Source organism: Dicentrarchus labrax, unplaced genomic scaffold (assembly GCF_905237075.1).
Source record: "Dicentrarchus labrax unplaced genomic scaffold, dlabrax2021, whole genome shotgun sequence".
Taxonomy (NCBI): Eukaryota; Metazoa; Chordata; class Actinopteri; family Moronidae; genus Dicentrarchus; species Dicentrarchus labrax.
The window spans coordinates 23,202,107-23,228,191 of NW_026136723.1; the positions used below are offsets into that span (position 1 = coordinate 23,202,107).

At 38.4% G+C, this 26,085-nt stretch overlaps 2 protein-coding genes across 2 annotated transcripts; both read right to left on the reverse strand.

The window, feature by feature from the left end:
- Positions 1-619: 619 nt before the first annotated feature.
- pithd1 (PITH (C-terminal proteasome-interacting domain of thioredoxin-like) domain containing 1) lies at positions 620-6,634 on the reverse strand. Its single transcript, XM_051390584.1, has 6 exons — positions 6,289-6,634; positions 5,423-5,466; positions 5,025-5,102; positions 3,920-4,024; positions 1,914-2,022; positions 620-1,115 (listed from the first exon to the last, which is right to left on the reverse strand). The coding sequence occupies exons 1-6, from the start codon at positions 6,478-6,480 to the stop codon at positions 1,014-1,016; spliced, it is 630 nt and encodes a 209-aa protein (XP_051246544.1). The 5' UTR covers positions 6,481-6,634; the 3' UTR covers positions 620-1,013.
- A 2,413-nt stretch (positions 6,635-9,047) lies between these two features.
- On the reverse strand, positions 9,048-25,640 carry eloa (elongin A). The gene is made up of 12 exons (XM_051390240.1): positions 25,525-25,640; positions 22,352-22,408; positions 21,893-22,005; positions 20,687-21,300; positions 18,472-18,806; positions 16,211-16,319; positions 14,487-14,639; positions 13,533-13,630; positions 12,802-12,982; positions 12,468-12,597; positions 10,782-10,957; positions 9,048-10,688 (listed from the first exon to the last, which is right to left on the reverse strand). Exons 1-12 carry the CDS (start codon positions 25,594-25,596, stop codon positions 10,627-10,629), a joined length of 2,100 nt encoding a protein of 699 aa, XP_051246200.1. The 5' UTR covers positions 25,597-25,640; the 3' UTR covers positions 9,048-10,626.
- Between the last annotated feature and the right edge of the window lie 445 nt (positions 25,641-26,085).

Genomic DNA, 26,085 nt, shown 5'->3' on the forward strand with positions numbered 1-26,085 from the left:
CACATTTTCTCCTCACACATCCTCACATTCCCATAAATGCACTCAAAGGCTGCCACTGACTGCATGAAGACACACTGCATAACGAACAGTATGAAATCATGAATGACATGACCCCGTTAAACACTTTAATAAACAGAGGGAATCGACCTTACGCTGCAGGAAGCCCTGGATCTGGATCTGGATCTTCCTTATCTATTCCTCTCTCCCCCCCTTTAGATGACAACAACTGTTCCTAATTAACTGTGTCAACATTTCATGCAGCTGTTGACAATTCATCTCATCACAGAAATAAACAGAGGAAAGAGAAATGGAGCACTTTGGACTGTGAACGTCAGTCATTTCACAAACCACCAGGTGGCAGAAAGGGGCGAATAATGTTAGTTTTATATGTATTAGATTAAACTTTAGACATTTAAAAGGTGCTTATGTATCCAGAGTGGCTTCAAGTATGCATTTTCTTTATTTTTTTTATCTTTCTATGTATTTTTTCTGCAGATATTTGAGAACAAATGCAGATTCTTTATGTTTTTTATGCCTGAAAATCACCATATGAAGCCTATTATGAATCCAAACACGGCACATAAAGTATTTAATTAACCAAAAAGTAGCCACCACTTGGTTTATTTCCAGTCTTCAGCGTTTTATCTGAGCTGTCTCTTTATTGAACTGGTTGATAACAATAGACATGAATCAGAGTATACGGGTTAAACTGATAACAACAGACGTTTATCTGCGTGACAAATGTTTCATGCATTTATTATTAAGCTTTTTTTGCCCACATTAAGCCTTCACTCTTTATTGCCGTAGAAAGCAACAACTCGGCACTTCCAGACACATCTGAAGCTCCCTGGCATTCAGATTTTTTCGTGCTCAGTCCCGGTCGAGCTCAACCAACCGGCCGCTGCGCAGCGTTGAGCTCATCTTTGACTTTTTTTGACTCCTGTCAAGCAGACGCCACTGAAACCTCCTCTTCCTCCTCGTCCTCCTCTTCCTTTCTGACTCTCTGAAAGCGTTCAGGAAATGAAGTTGGTTTGCGGGATGATGCTCTCCACTTTGTGATCTGCGGGGTTTGCCGACGCCTCGTAGTTACAGATGGTCACTTCATGTCTGTGAGCCTAAAGAGTGCAGAGGACAGACCGACTTACAGCATGGACAGACATTCATAGAAATACGGCACTTCAGGTCAAAACTATTAAATGATCCCCAAGTGAATAATATGTTTTGTGCTGTTATGTTGCAGGAAAACAGATAAAAAGAAACTCTAAATGACTTAAAAAAGATATTGAATTAAAATAAATGGAGGGATGAGGAGGGGAAAACAGCCGTTTATACACTTATCCTACACTTAATTCACTTAAACACAATGTGAGACTGGCAGGGTGGATTCAAAAGTTGCCTGACCAGTTGTTCTTTGGATGTATAAAACGCTCTTAAAGCTTGAGCGAGTTCTGAAGCTGCTCAGATCTCCTGCACAAATATAAACTTTGGTCAGTATGGACATCAGTTAGATTCTCCACAATTCAAACTTCAGTTCATTTTATGGAAACTCAATCATTTATATGTGATTCAACAGCCTAATTTTTAATATTTATGCTGGTTCAAATAGATCATTTGATAGTCTTTTCTGTCTTTTTGTGTAAAACTGACATAGACGCCTGTTCCAAATATAACCAGGTTGAATTCAGCAAAGCAAAAAAGTTGAGGTTAGTTTTACAGTAATCAGTATCTGTTCCTGGAAACCTACAAGCAACATGTTGAAGATTAACAAAACATTAATTAATGATGAGAACATCCACTCACTTCCAGTTTATTACCTTCATAATGTTCAGTTTTCGAGAGGTGTATCACATTATTACGGTATTTTAAATGCTCAAGAAACAGGAACAAACTGATTCAGGATTCAGCAGACTGACCTCAGAGTATTCTCCCCTCAGGCCGATGTAGTAGACCCTGGTGTTCTCGGCTCCAAAGTTCTTTGAGATGTGCACGGAGAGGTGCTGAACATTGGAAAACCGAGCGATCCTGGAAGTGATCACAGAACGGGCGGACAATGAGACGACAGCTTGGAAATGCATTTGTAAAAGGATGGATCAAACATGTCCATCCTGAGCCTGTTGTGTGTGTAAATGTAATAGAAACATGTTTGACATACTGAGACAAACTGAAAGAAAAACAAAGAGTTTGGTTCCACTTGTAGTTTGAACGCTTCTTTGACCAGATCACAAAGATTGGATTTCGCTGCATCGTCTCATTGAGCGTCCAGGATTTGCTCATGATGCATCTTTAATACAAGCTACATTCATTTATCATCTCTTGTGTGGCCGTTCAGGGTTCAGACTGCCTGGATTTTCAGTCATAAGCAAATCTAAAAGTCTTATTAAAAGTCTATTTTGCAGTAAAGTGACAACAATTTCAGTCGGTTTCATGCAGATTTGTCACTTAAAAAGGTAAATTGTGTAACATTTGTGCCGATAAAACGTACATACAACTGTGTATTTTATGCTATTATCAGTTGGCTTGTTGTCACTACGTTTACATGGACACTAATTTTCCATTATTATTTGATGATTGTAATGAATGTGGCATATTACGTTTGGATTTTCCTAATTAGGTCTTATTCCAAATGGAGCATTTTCTGATAAAGACATGTGGGATATGCCGATATTATTCTGGTTTTAGAAGCATTTTTGGACATTTATACAGCGCATTCAGAGTATACTGTGTGTCATTTAGGGTTTTTACCACAGTCTTTGACTAGGAAGGCTGACTGATGCCCAACAGGAAATCCCCCACATTTCTGGTCAGAAGGAAAAATACACCTACTTTTAAACATTATAAAATTACTTTTTAACGTCAACATGTGTTTGGATAAGTTCAAATATCGCAACGCCAACCTTTTCAAGGAAGTGTTTGAGTGAATAGAAGAGGGAGGCCTTGTTTGAATGGTCAAACAAGTGTGGCATCGATGGAAAACCCTGAAAAAAATCTTCTTTTAATGCAAAGAGCCAAAATGGCTCCAACTGTTCCACTTTTAACACAATATGACTGCAGTTTGACTCTGTTCGACTTACAGTACGTCAATAAATGTATGTTAATCGGAGCACAGCGGCATGTAAACAGGAATATTAGTGAAATATTCATTTTCATTAGCCATGTAAACAGCTTATTAGGAATATTGTCTTTTTTGGATAAAGGGCGACTTGGAATCTGAATATTTTGTGCATATAAACAGTCAGTGTCAAGTTAGCATCCATGATGTGGGGGAAGCTGTACTGTGAGCTGGTTACATGGAGCCTAATATTCTGATTATAAATGGTTTAAAAGACCAAACAGAATAAAAATGCACCATATAAACACCTCAACCAGAATAAACAGACTCAAACTGACTCAAACCTTTTTAAAGTTTCAAAGTTTTAAAGCCCAGAAAGTACAACACAGATAATATCGTCAGTAGATATGCACTGTACCTGTATTGATCTTAATAATCTCTCCTTCTCTCTGCCCCCTCCCTGTCTGTCTGTCTGTCTGTCTGTCTGTTAACTGATTTATTAGTTAAGTGTATTCCTACTTGTACCACATTTCTTTTAAAAATGTTATATCTAGAAATTAAAAGGTACATAAAGTAAATCAAAATGTCTCTAAGAAACGAATGAGACAAACAAACCTATAATCTTACTGATCTATAAGATTATGAAGATTTATAGTCAAACCAATGAGATTATAAATGTTTATAATCCTATGAGAGAGTAAAATTAGGACCTTTTAGACTGAAGTATAAGACTTAATCTAAGAGGACAACCTTATAAGATGTTCAGTGTGTCAGGCAGCTTGTTTGTATGCTTTAAACTCAATAACGTCTTCCTGTTCGAAGGCAGGACGTTGCCGAGGGGATTAAAAACAAAACGGTTCATGCTCTCACTTTGTTGGATACTCCAGTTCAGCCACAGGGTCTCTGTTGAGTCTGAAGGCTTGTTCAGGTTCTCTGCCGGTGTCGTCGAAGGACATCTGAGGGATGTTCTTGTACCTGTAGCAAAGAGACGGTGAAGAGATCAAACTAAGATATCGTCTGTTCAAAGTAACTGAAATATTATTTATTTATCTACACACTCCGGTTGACTTCTCCAAAAAGGAAAATAAACAAAATCAAACATATGATTTAAATTAATTCCCTGAAAAGCGCTGTGGTTGGAAAACTGTTGCTCTCAACCATCCAACGCACACACCAGCCTGTTAATCACGTACTTAAAGGCTCCCTATCAACACCATAGTGAATCCAAGAGGAGCAGGAAAGTGAACAATCTCAGTGTCTTTAAGATTATACAAACAAAAAGTAAACAAAATGATCACATTTGAAGTATTAAGAGAAGAAGTTAATCATAAATTAACTCAAAACACTCAAATATGGCTCCAACAGATAAAATACGTATATTTTATGTTATAAAATAAGACGACATTGCATTGTGTGTGTGTTGATGTGTGTATAAGTATGTCTTCTGATCCAACAGCACCCTGCTCCCATTGATCGGTCAGCGATCGTTATCGGCCGATATTGCCTCTAATGAGTCTAAATAATAAATGACTTATAGAAATAGAAATACACCCACAGTCCTCATGTCATTCTCTGGAAACACAGTTAAGCTCTAAGCTGCTCCCAATAACAGGCTGTGGTTTAGGTTGTGTCATGTTGTCAGCCAATAAATACACAGTTGTCGATTCATAATTGAATAATTAATGCATTTTAATACGTCATATACAATTCTGTTAAGAATGGTTAATAATAACAAATAAATAGGGCTACAAAAAAAATGTAATAGGCTTTAAATAGACCCAGTGATCAGCCTCAAAACCTCTGATAGGAGCACCCTTAATATTTATGTTAAAATGTCATAACGACCCTGAATATGTGTTTATTAAAGATACATTTAATTGGTTTTAAATCTATAAAAGTGTGTGAGACCAGCAGAGAACCGCTGGTTTAATCCATCTTCACCACTAATCAAAAGGAGCAGCGACAGCAAACTCACAGTCGTATCTCAGCTGGATGAGAGTCGTCATTCTCTCCAGAGATGATGATTCCTTTCAGCTTCACGCTGCCTGTAAAACTGAAAAGAGACGACACATCGTTTCTTCAACACTATCTCTGACAACAACAGGGCGAAATCAGAGAGAGAGAGAGAGAGAGAGACGCTATCAGGACGCTGAGAAAGGCAAGACGAGAGCAGAAGATTAATTAATCAAAAGGAAAAAAAAGATCACATTTCATTATAATAAAAGCAATCTCTGACTGTCCTCCTGTCTTCACTCGTGTGTCTACAAATATACTATTTTTATTTAATAAACGTGTTTGCAGGCAGCAAAGCATAAAATGTGTTTAAACAGGAGAAAAAGGTTAAAGTTCAGGATTACAATGATGATGACTCACGGGATGTTGAACAGCAGCTCTTCGTCTGCGTCGCTCTCGACGTACTGAAAGAAAGAAAAAGATATAGGGTGAATCCTTTCTGAGAAACATTATCAGACATTATGACATTGGGAAACTGGTCCCACTGACCCACACTGTCTCTTTTTCCTTTTTAAAATTTTTTTAAGATTAAAACTGATTTTTAAAAAAATTCTGGTCAAAATTATGAGATAGAAAGTTGAAATTGTGACATAAAAAGTCTAAATTATGAGGTAAAATAATTACCATAATTCTGTATTTTTGTCTCATAATGACATTTTATCTCAAAATTCCCTCTTTTTATCTCAAATTTTTGACTTCACATTATTATTTTTTAATCTCAAAGCTAAGTTTTCATCTTATTTTTTTATTTTACTGGCAGAAATGGGCTTCAATAGAAAAGTGTTTAATAAATAAAAATAACTAAAACTACTTTTAACTCACCTTTACCAGCTGCAACAGTGAAGCAACATACAAATAAATAAATTTAACCCAGTTATAAAATATAAGTGACTCTAAAATAAGTTATTCTGCATAAGGAGCATTATTTTTATTTACTTTTTAATACTTTAAATATGTTTTGATGGAAATATTTTTGTATTTCTAAGTAAAAGATGAATATGTCTTCTTATTATTTTATTATTAATTTACCAGGGTTATTAATAAAATTGTATTAAATTGAATAACTGCGCAGCTCCACACAGCGAGGCTCGGCGACAGCAGAAGCCCGTCAAACTGCACTCTCACCCGGCTAACATTCCTCACACACACCGCTGAGGGTGGTGGAGGTAGGGGGGGGCACAGACGGGGCTACCTGTCCGGGGGGAGAGGCTCTGTAGGGCGGTTACCTTGTCCCGGTCGTTCCGCTGATCCCACGGTTTGAACACCAGCTTCCCGTCCCCGTCTCTGCTCTCGTTCAGGCACTGGAGCTTCTCCAGGTCGATCCGCCGGTACAGTCCGTACTCCAGGCCCCTCTCCGCGGGCTCATGCTCCGCCTCGCAACCGCATCCGTGCCCGTGACCATGACCGTGACCGGACATCGTGGAGCTGAAACCCCGCAGCGAGAGAAAGAGATAGATAAAGAGAGATAAAGAGAGATAAAGAGAGAGCTGTAACAGTTGAGTTACAGGAGAGAGAAACCAGATCAGTTAAGTTTCACTTCGCAGCCTGAAGCCATCAGACGGTACAAAGGCACTTCCGGGTCGAGATTTTCAAAATAAAACACGTCCTTTTCTTATACTTTAGTGAACTGACGACCACCTGAGTGATGTATTTTATGGATGTTTCACATTATATATTAACTGCATAGCAATAACAGTAGAGAACAACTGGTAAACTGTACAATGAACATAAATAGAGAACACAATAACTGCAGGAAGTTTGTGTAGAACAGATTGATCAGATTATTTCCTGTTAATATTGATCAGAGATTAGTTTTTATACAAGCTCTACAAGTCTCTATGATGTATTTTTATATTTTTTTAACAATCGTGCATACTTAATTGGCTTCCTTCTTGCCAGATTCAGTGTTTCCTTCTCCTTATTCTATTAGCTTTTTGATTGTTTTAACTACTTTTCTAAAGCAGAACAAGCTTTATTTAGCTTTATTTAGCTTTATATAGCTTTATATAGGTTTATCTGAGAGTTAATGCTCTTGTGTTCAAGTCTTCACCGTGTCCTTCTCGTGTTTAAATCTTAAATAATAATCTAAACTTTAAAAATATCAAATTCATTTAGTTTTCTTCACAGAAATTAAGGAAATGCTGAGAGTCTGTTTGTCTGAAGTGGTGCTAGGAAATTAAAAATGTGGGAAAATGTTGTGAAATGAAAACAAACTTTGGGAATCACATATTTCCAAAGAATAATGTTGACGCTAAATACAAATTACCTGCAGGTTATTTCTCATTTTCATGACTATATGTTGTCTGCATTTAGTTTATAATGTCTTTTCTTTTTTTTACAATATCTTTTACTGTTTTATTTGAGACTAAAATCATTTTAATGGAAACTTCAGGTCTCCTTGATATGTTTTGTTATATTTGATAATAAGCAGCAAAAAAAATTAAGCGAATTAGATTGGCACACAAATAACTGGATTTACTAAACATAACATTTAATTTACTTTACATTATACCTTATATCTCATACTATATCATACTGCACTATATTATACTATATCATGTCATATTCATATGTATGTTTATGAAATTAGTGAATTATGTACCACATTATATTTAAATTTTTAGTAAAGACAACTTCCAAAATAATATCATAATCATATTGTGTAATATTCTGATATAGCTGAAAGTATCATATTACTTTTCTTACTGATAACTAATTTATTATTTTATTATTTTATACACACGTAATTACTTATTCTATATAAGTCTCTTTATTTATCTCTATTTATTCTGTCTGCTGTAATTTCTCCTCTGGAGCATCAATAAAGCATGAGCCAATAGCTTCTCTTATTTTATTTTGAAGGGGAAGAGTCCCTCGCCGGAAGTCGCTCTCACCACCATTGTGCTAACTTTACCTTGCTCTGATTGGCTCACATCTGTTACCGCCAAACCTCGAAGACTGTCGCAAAGCCTTACAGGTGTCGTAAAGTAAAAGCCTCAGAACCACAATATTAAAATATACTGCACTGATTTTATTCTAATGCAGTTTAATTAATCAGCTTTTATCTGTTTTAATATTTAAAACTAGTTGCTAAAATACTATTTTATCTGTTTCCCTCTGAACTTTATTGATAACAAGTTAAATTTAAATAAAAGTTATTTTAAAGAAAAGGGTTTTACAAATATTCACTTTTCTGATCCTCATCACAGTTTACAGTCAGTTTTAAATCTGAGAGCTCTTTTAATGAAGTAAATATAGTAAAAAGTTAAAAGTAAAAGTCCTGCTTTCAAAATCTTACCTCAGTATAAAAGAATTATGACAAAAAATATACTTGTGGGGTCAATTTGAATTAGTTTATAAACTGTTGGGAATCCTAACCAATAATTATAATAATAATAATATATAATAATATATTAGTTGATTTATATTTTGTATTCATATTATATATCTGCAAGGTAACTAAATGTAGTATATAACAACAATAATAATAATAAACAATAATAATAACAGTAAAGTAGAAGAAAGAGGGATTTTTATCCCTCTCAGATTAATTTGAAGTATCGAATGTTTCACAAGAAAAAAGTCAAATATAGTGAAAAGCCGTGTATATATACGCAGGTATAATTTTAACAATTTAACACATTGTTTTTATTTCTCTTTAATTAAGTTGTGACCCCTCAGATTTATGCACAATCTTCTAAGACTCAACTAAGAAAGCACAAAAATGCTTTTCACCTTCTGGTACAGAAGCTTAAATCACAAATACGGACTATTAAATTTACTAGAAACCGACTTTTGAAGGATGGAAAACACAAAATTTAGGTTTAATTGGGGATAAATGCCACATTACATGAATTAAGTTACCTTATATAAAGAATATACTAATAATAAACTCTGTTATTGAGGCCTAGAGGACAGACGGTTACTGCACCTCCTCCTTTATCTCGGTGACATTCGTGTTGCTTCATAAACACACAAAAAAGACTTGAGGGCAAAAAGTCAATTTTAATAAAAATGACCATATAACATTTATTAAAATCTAATAAAATTACAGTTTAAATCTACTTCCTTTCAGGCCCATGTCGTGGGGTGCCAGGTCCCAGTGTTGAAAATAAATACATCTCATCATTGTTGTAGACTGAAGCCGCAGACGTCCTATCAACCTTCTTCCTTTTTTTTTTTTTTGTTATTGTTCCTCGTTGTTCTCGTCCTCCTGCGGTCTCTTTCAGCCCTCGCTCAAGCTGTTTGTCACAGTGAAGCAGATATAAACAGGGACACACACATTCAACAGCAGGAAAACATGATCTGAAGCCACAGGAGGGTTAAAGTAAGTCTACAATGCGTCTCTCTCTCTCTCTCTCTCTCTCTCTGTGTGTGTGTGTGTGTGTGTGGGTAGTTCAATGATATCTTTAAAACAGGTTTAAATATGTGTGTTTGTTTGTTTTAAAAGCCTTTATCCAGCCAGCTGATGGCGGCTGACGTGCACCGTGCATGCCATTAAAAACAAAGAGTGTGTGAAGGTTTTCCTCATGTAGTGTATCATTTGATCGCAATGAAAAGTAACTGTTCTTTAAATGTAAAGAATTGTTGGGGGGGGGGGGAGAGTTTATGTCCCATTAAGTCCCGTAATAAAGTTTGATATAATAGGAAATAACAATCAGATCAGATCAATACCACTCACAAGTCTGCATGTTAAATACAGCCAGCAGCCGGTTACTTTAGCTTAGCTTAGCACAAAGACTGGAAACGGGGGGAAACGGCTAGCCTGGTACAACCTGACACCTCTAAAGCTCGCTCGTTCATTTCTGTTCAATATCTACAAACAAAACAACAACAAACATGGAGATTCTGTGTTTTTATGGTTATGTCTATTTCTTGGTTGGGACTAGTAACCTCCGGGTATCCTCACTCAGTTTGACCTGTTTTTTTGTCCATAAAACCCCAAAAATGTGGCCTTTTAATCAGAGGGTGGGTTTTTGAGCCAGAGCTGTTTCCCCCCTCGTTTCCGGTCTTTATGCTAAGCTAACCAGGCTGCTGCCTTTAGCTTCATGTTTGCCGCACAGATTCGAGAGTGGTTACCAATCTTGTTACCGACCGCTCAGCAAGAATGCAAATCAGCGTATTTCCCAAAAGGCCGAGCTATTCCTTGTAAAAAATGTCTGCTAGAAGACGAGAAAAAGTAACAGACTGTGTGTGTGTGTGTGTGTGTGTGTGTGTGTGTGTGTGTGTGTGTGTGTGTGTGTGTGTCCTTTGTATCTTGTAAAAAAGTTGCAGACTTAATTTTGTTAACACAGATGTCACACTCACTGACCGTCATTTACATACTCAAAGACCCCCAAAACAGATGCCACCACTTAAATAAAAAAAAAAAGAAAAGAAATAAATCAACCATTTTTCCACCAATACTGAAAAGTTCATATGATATGTGTGTGTGTGTGTGTGTGTGTGTGTGTGTGTGTGTGTGTGTGTTTAGGGATGACGGGGTCTCCAGTAAGTTTTTTTTTTGCTAAACTTAAATTAAAAACACAGCTGGAATTCATAAAATACATTCAGTCTCTTTCACACTATCGGCGGGTGAATCTGTTCTTGAAAGCTTTGATAGTTTTGGCCATCATCGGGGCGATTTCTGCAAGAAGACGACAACAAATCGACTGTGAGGTTAAAAGAACTCAAACGGGATTCGAGGTTTCTTCTTACGATCCTGAACACACACACTTACTTTTGACCTGTGGCTTGTCCCGGGCAGCGTGTCCTCCAACTCCTACTCCTCCTCCTCCTCCTCCTCCTCCTGCTCCTCCTCCTCCTCCTGGTGCCAAGGAGCGAGACGAGCTGGGAGAAGGGTTAAGCTGGGAGGAAGAGGAACTACCAGAGTAGTCTGTGGTAGCTGGTCTTATTCTGAAAGACACAGGAAGAGACAAAAGGTTGGTGAGTTATTATAGTTTCGCAGTTTTCCTTTTTATTTCTATTTTGTTTCCAATCCAGTTTAGTTTTTATTGTTTAAAATGTTTAGTTTAAATTATAATATAAGGAATATTTATCAGGGGTAAGATTTAAAAGGCTCAGTTATTACAATACAAACACATTGACTCAGTCTCTCTCTCTATATATAAGCACCAACGCCTCCTCGTGCTGGTTGTGTTGACAAATTTGACTGAAACTAAAGACATTTCCTGTATATTTTTATTTTATTTTAGTTTGTTTTGTATCGTTTCAGTTAGTTTTTTTTTCCAAAAATGTAGTTTTGAACTAAAATATTTTTTTCACACCTACTTTTAGTTTTTTGTTTAGTTTTAGTGAACTATAACAACTCTGGACTGCACTGAATCTAAAATAAAGCAAAGTGCAACAAAGTGCTGAACTAAACCTGAACTTTCACATTTCTATTGGGGCTGCAACTATTACTACTACCAACTACTACTATTAGTTTTACTATTAATCTCTCAACTACTGTTTCAATAAAGTGCCAGAAAATAATGAGAAATGCCAATCACACTTTTCCAAGTCTATAAACTGCTCGTGTTGATCAAACAGTAAAAAGTTATTTAGTTTACAAACATGTAAAAAGAAAAGCTCGGACCAGCGAATGTTCAGGATTTTGCTTCATAAATACATAAAAAAAATTGGCAAACCAGTTGACCAGTGTATCAGCGCTAAATTCTATATATCCTTAAAGGAAAAAGGTTTAAAATGCTAATTCCCATCACCACCAGGTGGCAATCAAGAATTGATGACGACAGAGAAATATATAAGTTTACTATTTAAAATACATGCTAATAAAGATGTAAACACTAAAACTGTAAGCAGGTAATTTCCATTAGTTCTATCGCGGTTGGGTCCGGTGGAAATTACCACACCGACATATCCCAACATATTGAATGAACAGCTGTTATAATATGATACAATATAATACTGCATAATATGACATAAAAAACACATTAATAATAATCCCAACGTTAATTAACTGACCGGAGCAACTAAGAGAGAAAGTAACTGGATGTGTTGTGATGTGAAGTGTTTTTATATGTCTTATATTATCTTGCTTATATGTACATTTAGTTGTGTGCAGGTTATCCTACCAACTGGCGATCTAAAGCATAGACCTGAGTGATCGGCTAAAATACAATAACATTTTCCAGGACAACATAGATTATTTCCAGGATATTTGGCCGTTTCCAGGACTGGAAAACTAGTCTCCAACTTTCCAGGTTTTCCAGGACTCGTACGAACCCTGAATTTTATGTATTTGTAGATCAAATCTATCTCAACAGTTGTAACTTCATTGCTAATGTTAAGCCTGTGAGACAGAGCTGATAATGTCCTGTTTAATGTCCTGTATGTGCAGAGCGTCTCGGCTGTATTGTGAATATTGAGACAGTGTTATCAGGCGACGCAGCAAGATTCTCACTTGATGGGAGCTGCAGCCGCGGTGGAGGCCATGGACGAACCACTAATGGTACCGAACTTCTCCTGACGGCGGCGGACGTCACGCGGCGGCTTGGCGACAGAATTCACAAACGCCATCTTAACCTGCCGACCTGCCGAGACAAACAACGCTCACACTTCAACACTCAAAGACCTTAATAAGTACGTTAACTTTCAGCATCAATCTCTGACATTTCTGTAGAATTTAATGTCCATTTTTGCCACTTTTTAGTGCCGATTAATATGAAACAGGCAAAAAGTAACAAGGAGGGTTAACAGAGGAGTTACTTTAGATCCCAAACTTTAGTTTCTCCAACCTTTTGGCTTGTTGGCGTGTGCGGAGGAAATGTTCTGGGTGAGCAGCCTCAGACGCTCCTCGCGCTCGTCGTGCAGCCTCAGATACATCTCCCTCCACGACTCGTACTCCTGAGGCGTCTCCCGCTTAAAGTCCCGCTGACAGTGACGCATCCACAGCTCGTCAGATTCCTCCGTAAACCACTGCAAGGAAAGGGAGCTCTCTACTCATTTTGACAACACGAGGATGTGAGGAAGAAACAACGTCACCATGTATTTCTGTAATGACTGTATAAACTGTGTTTGGGTTATTTATATATTTTAATGTCTTGTAAAAGTATCATTGTTCTGTTATTTTTGTCAGCATTTGTCAATAAAAACATTAAATTCCCAAACACAATAACTTTACTCTTTATGTTGCTGGAGTTTTTTTTTTTTTTTGTTTGTTTTTCTAATTTTGACAAAAACTATAAGATTCCCAGTGTTTCCAGTATTTTTCAGTAAGTCAATCGTTCTATAATAAATATCCTGAACTATTTATCTCCGTTCAAGGACTGCTGGAGACTCTTTACTCAGCCATTTCCTGGTTAGACCAATTTCAGTTTTGAGAACATTTCTGCCTCACTAACTTTGGTTTGATGGTTCAGGTTAGAATTAAGTTCAGTTTAGGGTTTAAAGTTGGGGTCTTGTATTTAGTTGTGATGGTTAGGATTAGGGTTGGGGGTGAGGGACAGAAACTGTGTGTTTGTGTTACCTGGTTGCTCTGCTCGATGCGGTACAGCTGCTCTGGCGTACATCGCTCCAGCACCGGTTCCAGGATCTCAAACGGCACTCCTCCCACCTCGGCGATGGCTGAAAGAGCACAGAGGCACCGAACAGTCACATCTGTGCAGCAGTGTTCCTTTGTTTTAACCACCTTGGGCTAACAGGCGGGTGGAGTGGGAAGCGACCACAGAGGAGTACATATTGACTCTCAAGCATTAGTCAGGTGACCGCGACTGCTTTCTGTTTATCTTTTATCCTTTGTGGTGAGCCCAGCCCTTCTTTCCCTCCACTTGAAGTGAAGTAGCATTTAGTATTAAAATATTATTAAAATAACATTATGAATAAGTGCTTATTTTATTGCAGTGGTTCCCAACCTGGGGGTTGCCACAGATTCACAGGGGGTCGTCCTGATTTTAAGGGGTGTATATCTCAGAGTTCGGTCTCATTTCTGTGAAGAAAACTAAATTATTAATTACTAAATTGTTATTTTTAAAGTTTAGATTATTATCGAAGATCTAAACTTTGAAGACCTGAAGACAAGCTATATTCCCAGAGCCTTCACCCTCTGATAAACAGCCTCCATCTGTGTTACAAAAGTTAAAAGAACCAAAGAGCTGATAGGACAATGAGAAGAAAACACTTAATTTGTAAAAAAAAAGAGAAGCCTATTAAGTCTGTAAGGTTGTTAAAAGTTGATTGTATAAAAAGTTCACATTCACAGGAAATAATCTGCTCGTTTTACTCAAACTTGCTTCAGTTATTGTGTTCATTGTACATTTTATCAGGTGTTTTCTATTGTTACTGTTATGCATTTAATATAATATAAAATATAAATTATTAATAGGGGGTCGACAGTTTACTCAATGATAGAAAAGGGATCCTCCGAGCTTGTGACTACACAGTTGCCGTACAACATGAAAGAGTGTTCAGCAGCTCCACTCACAGTCAATATTGTTCTGCAGCACACGGATGCACTGCTCGTACAAAGTCATCATCCTGGGCAAGTAAGCGGTCTTTGATCCTGAGTAGACCACCATCTTAGAGTTGAATCGCTTCCCTGTGAACCCGGTATCCTCCTCGTCGTTGCTGACAGGAACTGAAAGTGAAGCAGGGAGTGAAGGTCAGTCAGCGTGACACAGGACAGGATGTATTACTGGGTGCACACTTACAGACACGCTGACACATGCACACTTTTTTTTTTCTCCTATTCCTCACTGATGAATTTGTCAATGCTTTCTCAGAAACAGAGTTTGTTGGATGCACTTTTGTGGTTTGGGGGATTTAGGAGGATATTTAAGAGGCGAACTTTAAAGTTTTCAAGCAGTTTTTAACACTTTGGTCTGTCCTGGCTTTGTTCATTTTTCATTGGACTTGTGTAATATGTAGTTATTTCTTATTTTCCTTATGTGCAGGCGTCCAAAGATGTTCTTGTATCAAGAGCAAACTCTCCACAGAGGTCCAGTTCAGCTGGAAAGAAGCCATCCCCACATTTTTACTTCAAGACGGAGGGCAGAAAGAACACAGCCATAACTGAACTGAGCACAGCTGTGATCACTTTTAACCTGACATAATGTATTCTGTGTTGTATTGTATATGTTTATCTGTATATTGTCATCTATAATGTTTCTGCTACCTGCCTAGGGACTACAGATTGTAAATAGGCATTCTTGCTAACGCCTGCATTGTTTACATCTTTTATTTTTATATTTATGTTCATGAACGTTCTCTGCCTCCATCAAATAGTGTTTATATGGAGCACTTCTATTCAATTTGGGCTTTTAAACTTATTCTAATATATTATATACAATATTAGGCTCCATGTAAACATAGCTATTGACAAGAAGATCAAGAAGAACTAGATTACAATTTGGCATTTAACACCCAACTAGAAGCCTTCAGGCCTCGTAGGTTTTACAGCTGTACAGTTACAGTTATCTGTTGGGAGATGCAAAACATTCATCCCTGAAATGACCAAAGCAATTGGTACTTCAGTCAGTATCTACCCATGTGCTCCCTCAGTACATTCACATGCACACACCAGAAGAAACCAGGAGAGAAACCAGGTTACAAGGGTAATCAGAGAACGTGTTTACATGCACTTTAGTAACCTGGTCGGTTAATCTGTATATACACAGAGGAGGTCAGTGGTCAGGTTTCACCCCTTACACCTGGCCTTATTTAGGAAACATGGCTTACTTATTTCAAGTGTATTTATAGAGGCTAGTCTCTGTTTGTACTATTCCTCCCTACAATAATTTAAAACTGATTTGTTGACCAATTAGTGCAGAATATGTGCGTTTCTGGTTGACCACAACTATTTTTATTGAAGAATAGCTAACTTGCATTTCCTATAACTTCTTGATAATAAAAGCATCTTGTCGGTTTGCCAGTGGAAAAGTTTAAATGTGAAGCAGGAAACTGTAACACTAACTTATCACAGCTGCAATACGGCAGAAATCTGACGCACAAACAGTAGCAGAGGAGTAAAACTAAACCACAGAGATGTTTTACATGAAGTTTAAAGACATTAGGTTTCTGGAGAAAGGCGACCATAACCTGATGATAACCTTAAATGTATATAAAGGCAACGCACTGCAACTCCTCTTGAGGGTCATCGTGGCTCAGAAGAAAGGAACCGATGTTTCAAAAACAAGACGAGGGCTTTACCTTTCCGTCTCTGAGGGGACAGCGGCGTGACGTCGTGGATGGAGGGCAGAGGTCTGTAATTGGGTTGAATCGCTGGCAGAGGGATTTCCGGAAGAATTGCCTCAACCACCTGCAAACATACGTTCACATCAACAAGCAGGATCTGCAGACAACTTTCAAACTAAGAGTTTCACATGCAATAGATAATAAATGTTAGTATAAAAGTTAGTGGTTAGCAGTGAAATTACACAATAAGTTACAGGAATAGTTCGACATTTTAGGAAATATTCTCTCGGCTTTGTTTCCAACGGTTAGATCAAAAGATTGATATGACTCTCATGTTAGTCTGTTCAATATGAAGTTACAACCAGGAGAGTTACTGTAGCATTAAGACTGGGATCAGGTGGAAACAGCCTGATTTTAGAGGTGTTGTTTTACCTTTGGACAGACAGTGAACTGTTTCCCTGTTTCCAGTGACAATTTGTTTTATAGTGCTGGTCTAAGTGGTAGAGAAACTACAAAGAGAGAGCTTTTGTGACTCTCGGGACTCTAAATTTGTTATAGCCTTAGAAATCTTCAAGGTCACTGCTCTTCCCTGAACTATTTGGACAGTGACATACACTGCAGTTGCTAGGAAACAAACACAAGTCTACAAAATAAAAGCATTGCTTTGGTTCTTGGAGAAAATACCGATGAGCTAAAAGTTTAATAAAGTCTTAAAATACTTCAATCATCAGGGGTTTGACTCTCAAACATGCCAGGCTTTAGCTGTAGCAGGATGACTCTAAAGCAAAAGGATGCAGCTGAAAGTAATTGAAGAGGTCAAGAATTAAACTTGCAGTGACTTTGTGGCAGTGGAGAAAGTTATGAGCACAACAATATATTGGCTTATTGCAAACATATCAGTATTGTATAGGTATCAGCGGATGTCATCCGATATGCAACAATATGAAACTCGTTCCAGTAAATAATACAAAAGGGATTGTAGTTTTTACAGTACGGATGTTTAGCTGTTTTATTTCATGTTTTATTCTGTATTTTCTCAGTGTTCATTTATAGAATTGGTTGACAATGTAGCCTATATGTTTTATTCATCATAAAGTTATTTGATTAAGAAAGAAGTACCTTTGCACAGTCATATTGGAGCAAAATCTGCTCATTTTTATTCCAGTTAAAAGAATTCATTATATCAGCCTCCATATAAAGTCATTATCGTATCCGTCTCAAAAACCCCATATCAGTCGGGCTCTGTTATTCACACATTGAGCATTTACGGAGCAAAATTACTATTCATTTGGGGTCGTGTTTGGGAAAGTATAATCTAATACAATCCGTTAGACTAAACTATCACATAAATGCTAAGTGCAAACTAAACTTTGAGCCAGTTGCCATAAAGAGAGGAGCCACAGATGAGCAGCATGTGTCCGGGGAACAGTAGCTAGAACTTGAGTGAGACATTATGTCAGCTGTGTGAGTTATTTTAACCTCAAGGAAGGAAAAACTAAAAAGTCAAATGCAGTTTCTGCAATTTATTTAAATTTAATTTTGAATGTTTAAATGCTTTTAAACCAAAAATGCTGCTAGAATATTTGTTTCACAGTTTGAGCATGCTGATTTTTGGCTAGGTAAAGCAAAGCACATCCGTACAAATGTATTATTAACAGCTTAGTTGCTAAAGAGAGGGAAATAGACGGTATCGGATTAGTATTGGCAGGAACTCAAGGCTGCAGTATCGGACATCCCTTTCGTCTCTACAAGCTGCTAAATGCTCCTCTGTGTTCACCGGCCAGTCTAACTGTGTCTGTCTGCTGTTGCTGAGCGGTTAGAGCATCTCTAGGGTTTCAAGAGATTTTTTTAAAGAAAACAGACTGAGAGGCTGAACCGAACAGTAAAGTTGTGTTTGTAGCTTTGTAGCTGCAATCATGTAGAGCACGAGCATATTGTCAATACTTTAGAGACCCTCTTAAGTTTCACAACTCTTGATTTCCGAGGAGGTCACGTCTTATTAAGAGGAGCCAAGCTCTCCTGTAGTTTGCACACCTGTTTCTAGAGCTTTTTCACTGAAAACACCTGACTGCTGCGCCCGAAAACAGCGCTATGAGAGCGGTGAGAGTGAACTAAAACCGTAAAGTAGTGAGCTGAAACTCACTATAAAGCTCCGTAAAGCTGAGAGCTGCAGATTCAAAGAGATTATTCTCTGTAGGTTCTTTACTATGACAATATTAATCTATATAATGATCCTCTTACAGAGCGTCACCACCCTCTGCTGCGGCTGTTCTTACCCTCTTGCGTTTTTCCGGTGTCGCTGCAGCTGAACCGGAGCCTGAATGTGGCCTCTTGCTGCTCTGAGCGCCGTTAGCTTTGCTCACTTTGGAGGAAGAGGAGGATGAGGAGGACACAGGCGGAGGGGTGCGTGCATGGCGGGAGGACGACACAGAGGACGAAGAGTGAGACGGCCGACTGTGTGACGAGGATGACGATGACGACGTAGTCTTCTTCTTCTTCTTGACGGGTATTGGGGCGTCATATGTGAGGAAAGACTCAAAGGACATGGTGGGAGTCTCGAAGTCTTCTTCTTCCTCCTTGGATGGAGAGTCCTTCAGCACCCGCGGTCGCCCTGGAAACACAGCGGCAAATGGAAAAGTTAAAGGATGCAGTGAATCATGGGAATTTTACATCAGACACCTTCATCCAAAGTGAAGCTGATAATAAGCAGTGCTTCAAACTAAGGCTGCGACAATGATTCACCTGCCAGCTATTTTCTCCATTGATTAATTGTTATAGAATAAAAGTTGTCATAAAAAAGTGAAAAATGCCGAAAGTGAGGTCTTCAAATTGACTCTTGGTCTAAAAAATGATCTAAAACCCCAAAAGATATTCAGTTTATTCTTGTATGTGACAAAGAAATGTATTAATCGACTACTGTAATTGTTTTTAAGCTTTACATCGATCAATACATACTGTTTGCAGTGATGGAATATTCCCTTATTACAATTTGTCAAGAACTGTACTTGAGATAATTGTAATTTACTTCACTTTTACTTGTATTAGCGGTAGTGTTTCCATCACCTTGTTTCATTGATTCAAAGGGGAATTGGACCCGATGGCAGCTGGTAATGTAGCTCATACAGAGGCATCAGTAATAAATTAAGGCTGTTTCATAACCAATTAAAAACTCCTTGTAGTACGTTTAAGTAAAACATCTGAATTCGTCTTAAACAACAGACGGTTTGTGATGTTTAATATCAACAGAAAGTAGAAAATAGATCAAGCAAAGTACCTAATGTTTGTGTGTAAAGTTTCTTGACAACAGAGCAATCGCTCGCTGCTGTTTAGGAAACATTTTGTTTATAAGTTATGGTTTGTTGTTTCCTGTCAGGTCCTATCTACAGTATCTCAGTTAGTCACTACAGGATGTTTCTCGCTGGTTTGGCCACAATTCGTACAACAGAAACATCTTTCTTTTGGTGCACAATCACTATTTTGGCTTCTTTAATTATTAAAAGTTGATATAATGTAACTTTATATGTAAGTGTTCACAGTTTAACTATCACCGGCTTTTGTTGCAAGCAAGCTGTAATTAACTGATCTCTGCTTTCCAAACATAAGCACACTGGCACACTGTAATGTAACCGCATTCTCCTCGTAATAAATCCTTTATATTATGTTGTGGTCTGTGGTAAAGTTATCATAGTTTTATTTAGCATTAGCTTTAAGAAGAACCTATACCTCAAATATAAGGTTTTATAACTTTGAGGGAAGAATTATTTTTAGGTTTTGTATACAGTGGCTGCGAAACACCTGAAATACACGAATGCCGCTATCTAGAGCCAGTATTTGAGGTGTCTCTGTGCTACTGTAGAAACAACAACTGACCTACCTCTACTAGTGAAGCAGGTTTTAACAATAGTTCATTTGTCATTAAAATGCAGTAAGTGTGGTGGTTGTTATTTTAGCCACAGAAGATAATGGAGGGATTACTGAACAGGCACAGGGAAAGCCATAGCTTCTATTTAAAGTGACTGCTATTAGAATTTCTTGTAAGTCAGAGAGCTCAGGCAAAACTGGGGATGTCCCAACCGCCCTTTTCCACTCCTAATGCTTTGAAAGGGGAACTCCACTGATTTTACACATCAGAGTCAGTTTACATGGTCAGGTTGAGTAATGCATGTGAAAAAAAGTTTCACTAAGTCTTTTGGAGCCTCCAGAGGAAGTGGCACGAAATCTGATGTCGGTTGGGTCTGAAGATGAAGAAAATGACATGATATCTCTGGTTCTGCCATAGTAGGAAGCTAAATCACTGGAGGACTATTATAATATTAAATATCTGCCTTCATAGAGTCTGATCTAATATTTAACTAACTCTGGCAGGAAGGGGGGGGGCCTTTAAGTGTCTGTGCTCAGGGGTTGTCTCATAATCCGTCCATGCAGAGGACAAACAGGAAAATGACTCCCTGATATCACCGAACCACTTCCATCAAAACGAAACACACTCACCGTCATCTCCTCCTTTCTTCTTCTCCTCCCTCTTACTCTCATGTGTGGTGGACTTCCTGCTGTGCTTTGTGGACTTTTGTACCGGACTCTGCTGTCTCTCTTTGTCTGCACTGCGTTTCTTTCCTTCACCGCCCTCTCCTCCTCTTCCCCGATCGCTGCTCATCTGTGCATGGCGCTGCCGCCGTTCCTCGTCCCTGTCCCTGTTTCTGTCGCTGTGGGAACCGTGGTGATGGTTTTTGTTGGGTTCTTTGTTTGGTTTGATGTGGCGGACCTCTTTGCGAAGAGGAGGGGGACTAGGCTCGGGCTCAGGCTCAGGCTCGAGCTCAGGTTCGGGCTCGAGCTCGGGCTCGGGCTCAGGCTCGGGGCTCTCGTACTCGTCCGACTGGTAGCCTCCTCGCTGTGGAGGGCTGTACTGCTCGTGTCGAGGAGGTGAGGGCGAGTAGTTCGTGTGATAGCCTCTCTCCTCCTCCTCCTCCTCCTCCTCCTCCTCTATGTAGGAGGGCTCTTCCTCAGGGGAGGGCTCCCGGGTGCGTCTGCGGTCTCCAACACCTGCTTCTGGGCCTCGAGAGTGTGTGTGTGACCGCGAAGCCTCTTTGACGTGGCTGTTGGGGGGTCTGAGGTATAAAGATAAAACAGTGGTGAGAAACACGAGAGCACATTGCGACAACGTATCACAGCCACCGTCTGACTCAACAACAGTAAGGCAAATGTGATGTTCTAGTAAGAAATCAATATTATTGCTCATCATCTCATGTTATTGTTTAACAAAATCCTGTTGTCTGAATTAATGGTTAAGAGCAACTTGTAATCAAAAACTAACCTGAGGCTCGAAACGTAAATAACAAGATAGGTTTGAATATAAAATATATTAAATATTAAATATAACAGGAGAAAAAGCTATAATTTCACAAGGTGTCCTCCATGTTTAAGATGTAATTTTAAATCCAGACCACAATTTTTTCCCCTATTTTGATTTACCGAAAGTCATTTTAGAGCAATTAATAAGTAAAGTTGTTTTATTTTAAGTTCTGCAAAATTGGTGCATAAAATTGGAGCTTAAACATAATTTAAAAGTTGACTGAACGTCTCCAAACAACCACTGCAGGAACAGAGACATACAGCAAACAGGGACATGAGAGCTAAAGCATGGGCCGCTCCACCCCTTACTACTGTTTGCATGTCAAGGCACAGGTGTGCCAAACGCACCTCTCAGCCGACTGAGGAACCAGTTTCTTCCATTTGGCTACGAGGCTTTTGGCCACCTCTCCAGCTTCTTCATGTTTCCTAAAAGAATTCACAATCTTCCCAACTCCAGTTTCCTACGAGAGAACAAAACAAAGCGACAACAAGCCCAGATTTACTTATTTCATTCAACCACACAAGGTAAAGTTAATGAAATGCGAGCTGCAGTGTGTATTTTACAGCTGTTATCATATCTTTGCAGGATCAGAGTGATTTGATTGGTCAGAAACATGTCGAGACTGTGCTGATAATTGCCATAAATTGCACCTGACGAGAAAGAAAAAAACTGACTGAGCGAAGCATTTTTGTTTCCAGGAAAGCTCAAACTGACTTCTCGGAGCTGCACACTACGACTGCTGTCTGTTATTGTTTTCAGGTTTGGAAATCAAAGAGGATGTGAACGATGATTTAACACATTCTTACCACCAGTATGTCCACAGTCATAGGGAGTTCCCCCAGCCTCCTTAAAGTCTTCAAAAGCTGGAAACACGAGAGAAAAACATAACAATTGAGAGGATGGCATCAAAGTTAACACATTTCCAGCAGTGATACTATAAGACAGTGTGACTAATTATAAGTAGTGCCTTACTAAAGATAATTAAGGTTACAGTCATCTATATTATTACTAGTACAATACATACAGTGAAAGAACACACATTTGTCATTGTAACTATCCCTCGAATATCTCTTTGTGTGTGAGATTTAATAAATCAATGTGCAAACCTGCTTACTGCCAACACTGGATTATTTAAATATGCTTTGGCACATCAAAATAAACTGTATGCGTTAAAAACAAACAACCCCTGCTCTCGCGTTTGACCTCGAAACTGTAGTTATGTAGTAAAAAATGTACATCTTTATGTCCATCTCTTTCCAGAGTTTACAACCACATCTCACGCTCTTCCTCTGCAGATGGAGTTTGCTCAGTTGTCATGGAGATAGCTCATCACATGACAGACTTTCCCTCAGTCAACCCAACTCTGACAGACTTTCAGAGTTACGTATGAGTGCTGTACGAGTTGCCACTCCTCCGTTTACAACCACCTGTTATCACAGGATCACAGGATGGAGGTTCAATGTTTAGGTGATGTGACGACAACTTAGAGCCAGAGAGAGATGGCGTTGTGGAAAAGGCACCTTGAGATAAGATTATTTAATATTAAACTTTCTCAATAGATTCTCCAGAAAATTTACTTTTTTTTATTATAATTGTTTAATTGAATGTTATTTCTTATGTTTGCAGTATTTAAGTCAATTAAATATCAAACTACAAAGATACGATATATGTTAATATTGAGATATAAAATTACAGTGAGTGAGTGTATGTCATTACTTAAAACAAAATCCACATGATGGCCGTTAATTACTTCATTTTAAAACATATTTACATATCGGTTTGTTCACAGGTTTCAATTTCAACCACTGTTTCTGCCTTCAGAATAATTTACATGAAAATCTCACACACTCTATTTGCTCTCATTCCTTTAGTGTAAAACTCTCTGACCGATAGATGGTTGATTGATGTGATTGACCTTTTGGTTGACACTGTTGTCTTCGTTAAACTAAACCAGTGGTTCCCAACCTGGGGGACTGGACCCCAACTTTAGGTTGCCAAAGCGTTGTAGGGGGTTTGTGCGGCCTTCTTGATTTTAGGGAGTGTACGAAAATTTAAAAATATATACACAATAGGCCTTTATCTCAGCCTCAGGTTCATAATAATAATAATAATAATAATAAATGTAAGTAAATAGATCAATAATTAAGTGTCAGGGACAAGAGAACACTAAATTAGTCAAATAAAGGCTATTAAGTGTGTATGATTGTTAAAAGGTGACATAAAATATAAAATACAGACAAAGAATTGTACATAAAGTTCCCTAAACAGGAAACAATCTGCTCAAAATCCATTAAAAATCACTCGTTTCTACACAAACTTCCCACAGTCCCACAGAGTTCACTGCACAGTTTTAAACATAATATGAAAACATCCCTCAGATATGTCACCTAAGCAGTTCACTAAATGACAGAAAGTGTGTCTCACATAGTAAAATGTCGTGAAACCAGTGAAGCACACAGATTTCCACAGAGTAAACAGCGTTGAATGAAACAGTCGTGCATCGTGTAGACAGAGTGGATGCGTGGCCTAACGGGGAGCAGGGCTGTTAACAGTGAGGGCAGAAAAAGAAAACCACACACTGAGCTCTTATTATACATTAAACTACCAATTATTACTTCTGGAAACCAGGAATGTGGCTTCTGTTACACGAAACGCACTCCACGCAGATATCACGCATGCTTTTGTTTTGTTCCATTTCAGCAGAGAAAGTAAACAAAGGGGAGGACGGACATTGTTAAATGGTGATTTATTTCAGCGCACAGCCTCGGCGCAGCGACGTACAACCGCGGTACGGTCTGAAATCACCCAAAATCCGTTGAACATTACAGGCCGCGGGGTCGGTGTTACTGTCATTACTTTCCTCCGCACCAACGTTAGTTAGCTGGAAGGCTAAAGGCTACTACTCTGCCCCCCCCACACACACACACACGTTATATGATGAATAAAAGTTGTTGTTAATGTTGTTGTTTTAATAAGTGTGCAGGTTGTGTGTGTGCAGGTTGTTGCTGTGTGAGGCGGACAGGGGTTTTAAAAGAAGTAACGTTATAACAAGTTAAAAGCCCTTAATTATCGTGACGTTGCACAGGACGCGTTCACGGACGGTGGGAAATGTTAGTGATTCGTTATCCAAAATCTGTTCAGCGTTCAGAGTGGTTATCCTGACATTGATCCTCCCAGAAGTATTAAGATTAATAACTTTTTACAGGCTCCAATAATATATTAACGCAAGGTTTAAGTTTGACGTGTAGAACATATTTTATTTATTTTGTCTCGCAAATAAATATTAAAGCAAATTAAATACTTTGTGAACTCCAATATATATATAACTAATTTATGGATTGGTAATAAGGGACAAACATATCATCAAATATATCGATATACGTCAAATGAACAAACACAAGTCCCTGATTTTAATTTTAAAACTGTTTTTAAGCTGCTATCTTTATCTGAAATCCATTTGATTTTACCATTTTAAGTGTTTATGTTCTTCTACTAAGACATACCTATACTACCACAGCTGTAATGCACAGCTTTAGATTTATAGTTGAGGTTTTAAAAAGGAAAAACAAAGGTTTTAATTCAGCCATATTTAAATAGGTCACTGGTTGGCTGTCCTGATTTACATTCTTGTGTCATTTTATTAATCCTACCGCTGTCACTGTTTACATTTTCCTTTCTACCACTGAACCACACGATATGTAAATTAAAAAAAAACAACCCACAGTTAATCAAATGACTTCCAGAGCAGAACTATCATTTACATTTCTGGGCCCCCCTGAATGCCCTTTGAAGTGAAAGGTTGTGAGAAGACGGAGCCCCGACAGCGGCCCTCAAACGCAGCATTAAAAAACGGTTGCGACTTTCGGGGAACTGCCGTTGCTGCGGCTTCGTTTCGGGAACCGGCGACAAACCGTAGCTCTTCAACAGACAGCCGGTGCTCGACACTAACTACGTCTACCGCGACCGGTTCAGTCGTTACCTTTCGAGGCTCCGGATTCTCCCGGAGCCGAGACTGAAGTCTATCCACTGTTTCCAGCAGTTCCTCCGCCATGTTTACTGCTGGTACCCTGTCGCCCGGAAGCTACTTCATCCTGACTGAACCGATGACGGCGGGAGGGGCGGGAGAGAGGGGGGGGAACCAAAGCGAGGCTGCTGAAAACGTTTAAAAATAATAATAAAATCCTTAAAGAAATAAAATAAAAACAACACCAAAGAAGTGCATTCATTAATAAAATTATAGAAAGTAATAAGGAAAAAGTGAACGTGTTTTTTTTTTTTTAATCTTCATGAATATTCACGAGAGGGCGGAACTACGTCACAGCACAGCTGACGGCGCACGCAGGGAACACCTGTCCCGTGACGTCAGTGAAAACGCTGAATTAGCTTGTAGTATTATTTACTGTGTAACCGGATAACAGAGGCTCTACTTTCTTTAAAATAACTACAGTAATCCCTGCAGAGTTGGTGCTGAAGATGGCTTAACTTATATATTTATATATTTTATATTTATATACTTTACGTTTTGTTATAGGGTAGCATC

Excerpts from the sequence above, each read along its gene's own strand:
- pithd1 (XM_051390584.1), bottom strand. The coding sequence starts at position 6,480 with ATGTCCGGTCACGGTCATGGTCACGGGCACGGATGCGGTTGCGAGGCG. Across the intron at positions 5,103-5,422 it reads GAGCTGCTGTTCAACATCCC|TTTTACAGGCAGCGTGAAGC; the intron begins GTGAGTCATCAT and ends GTCTCTTTTCAG. Across the intron at positions 1,116-1,913 it reads TGAGGGGAGAATACTCTGAG|GCTCACAGACATGAAGTGAC; the intron begins GTCAGTCTGCTG and ends TGCACTCTTTAG.
- eloa (XM_051390240.1), bottom strand. The coding sequence starts at position 25,596 with ATGGCGGAGGAACTGCTGGAAACAGTGGATAGACTTCAGTCTCGGCTC. Across the intron at positions 14,640-16,210 it reads GTCCCCTCAGAGACGGAAAG|TTCCTGTCAGCAACGACGAG; the intron begins GTAAAGCCCTCG and ends CTTCACTTTCAG. Across the intron at positions 12,598-12,801 it reads ACACGCCAACAAGCCAAAAG|GTCGGCAGGTTAAGATGGCG; the intron begins GTTGGAGAAACT and ends TTGTCTCGGCAG.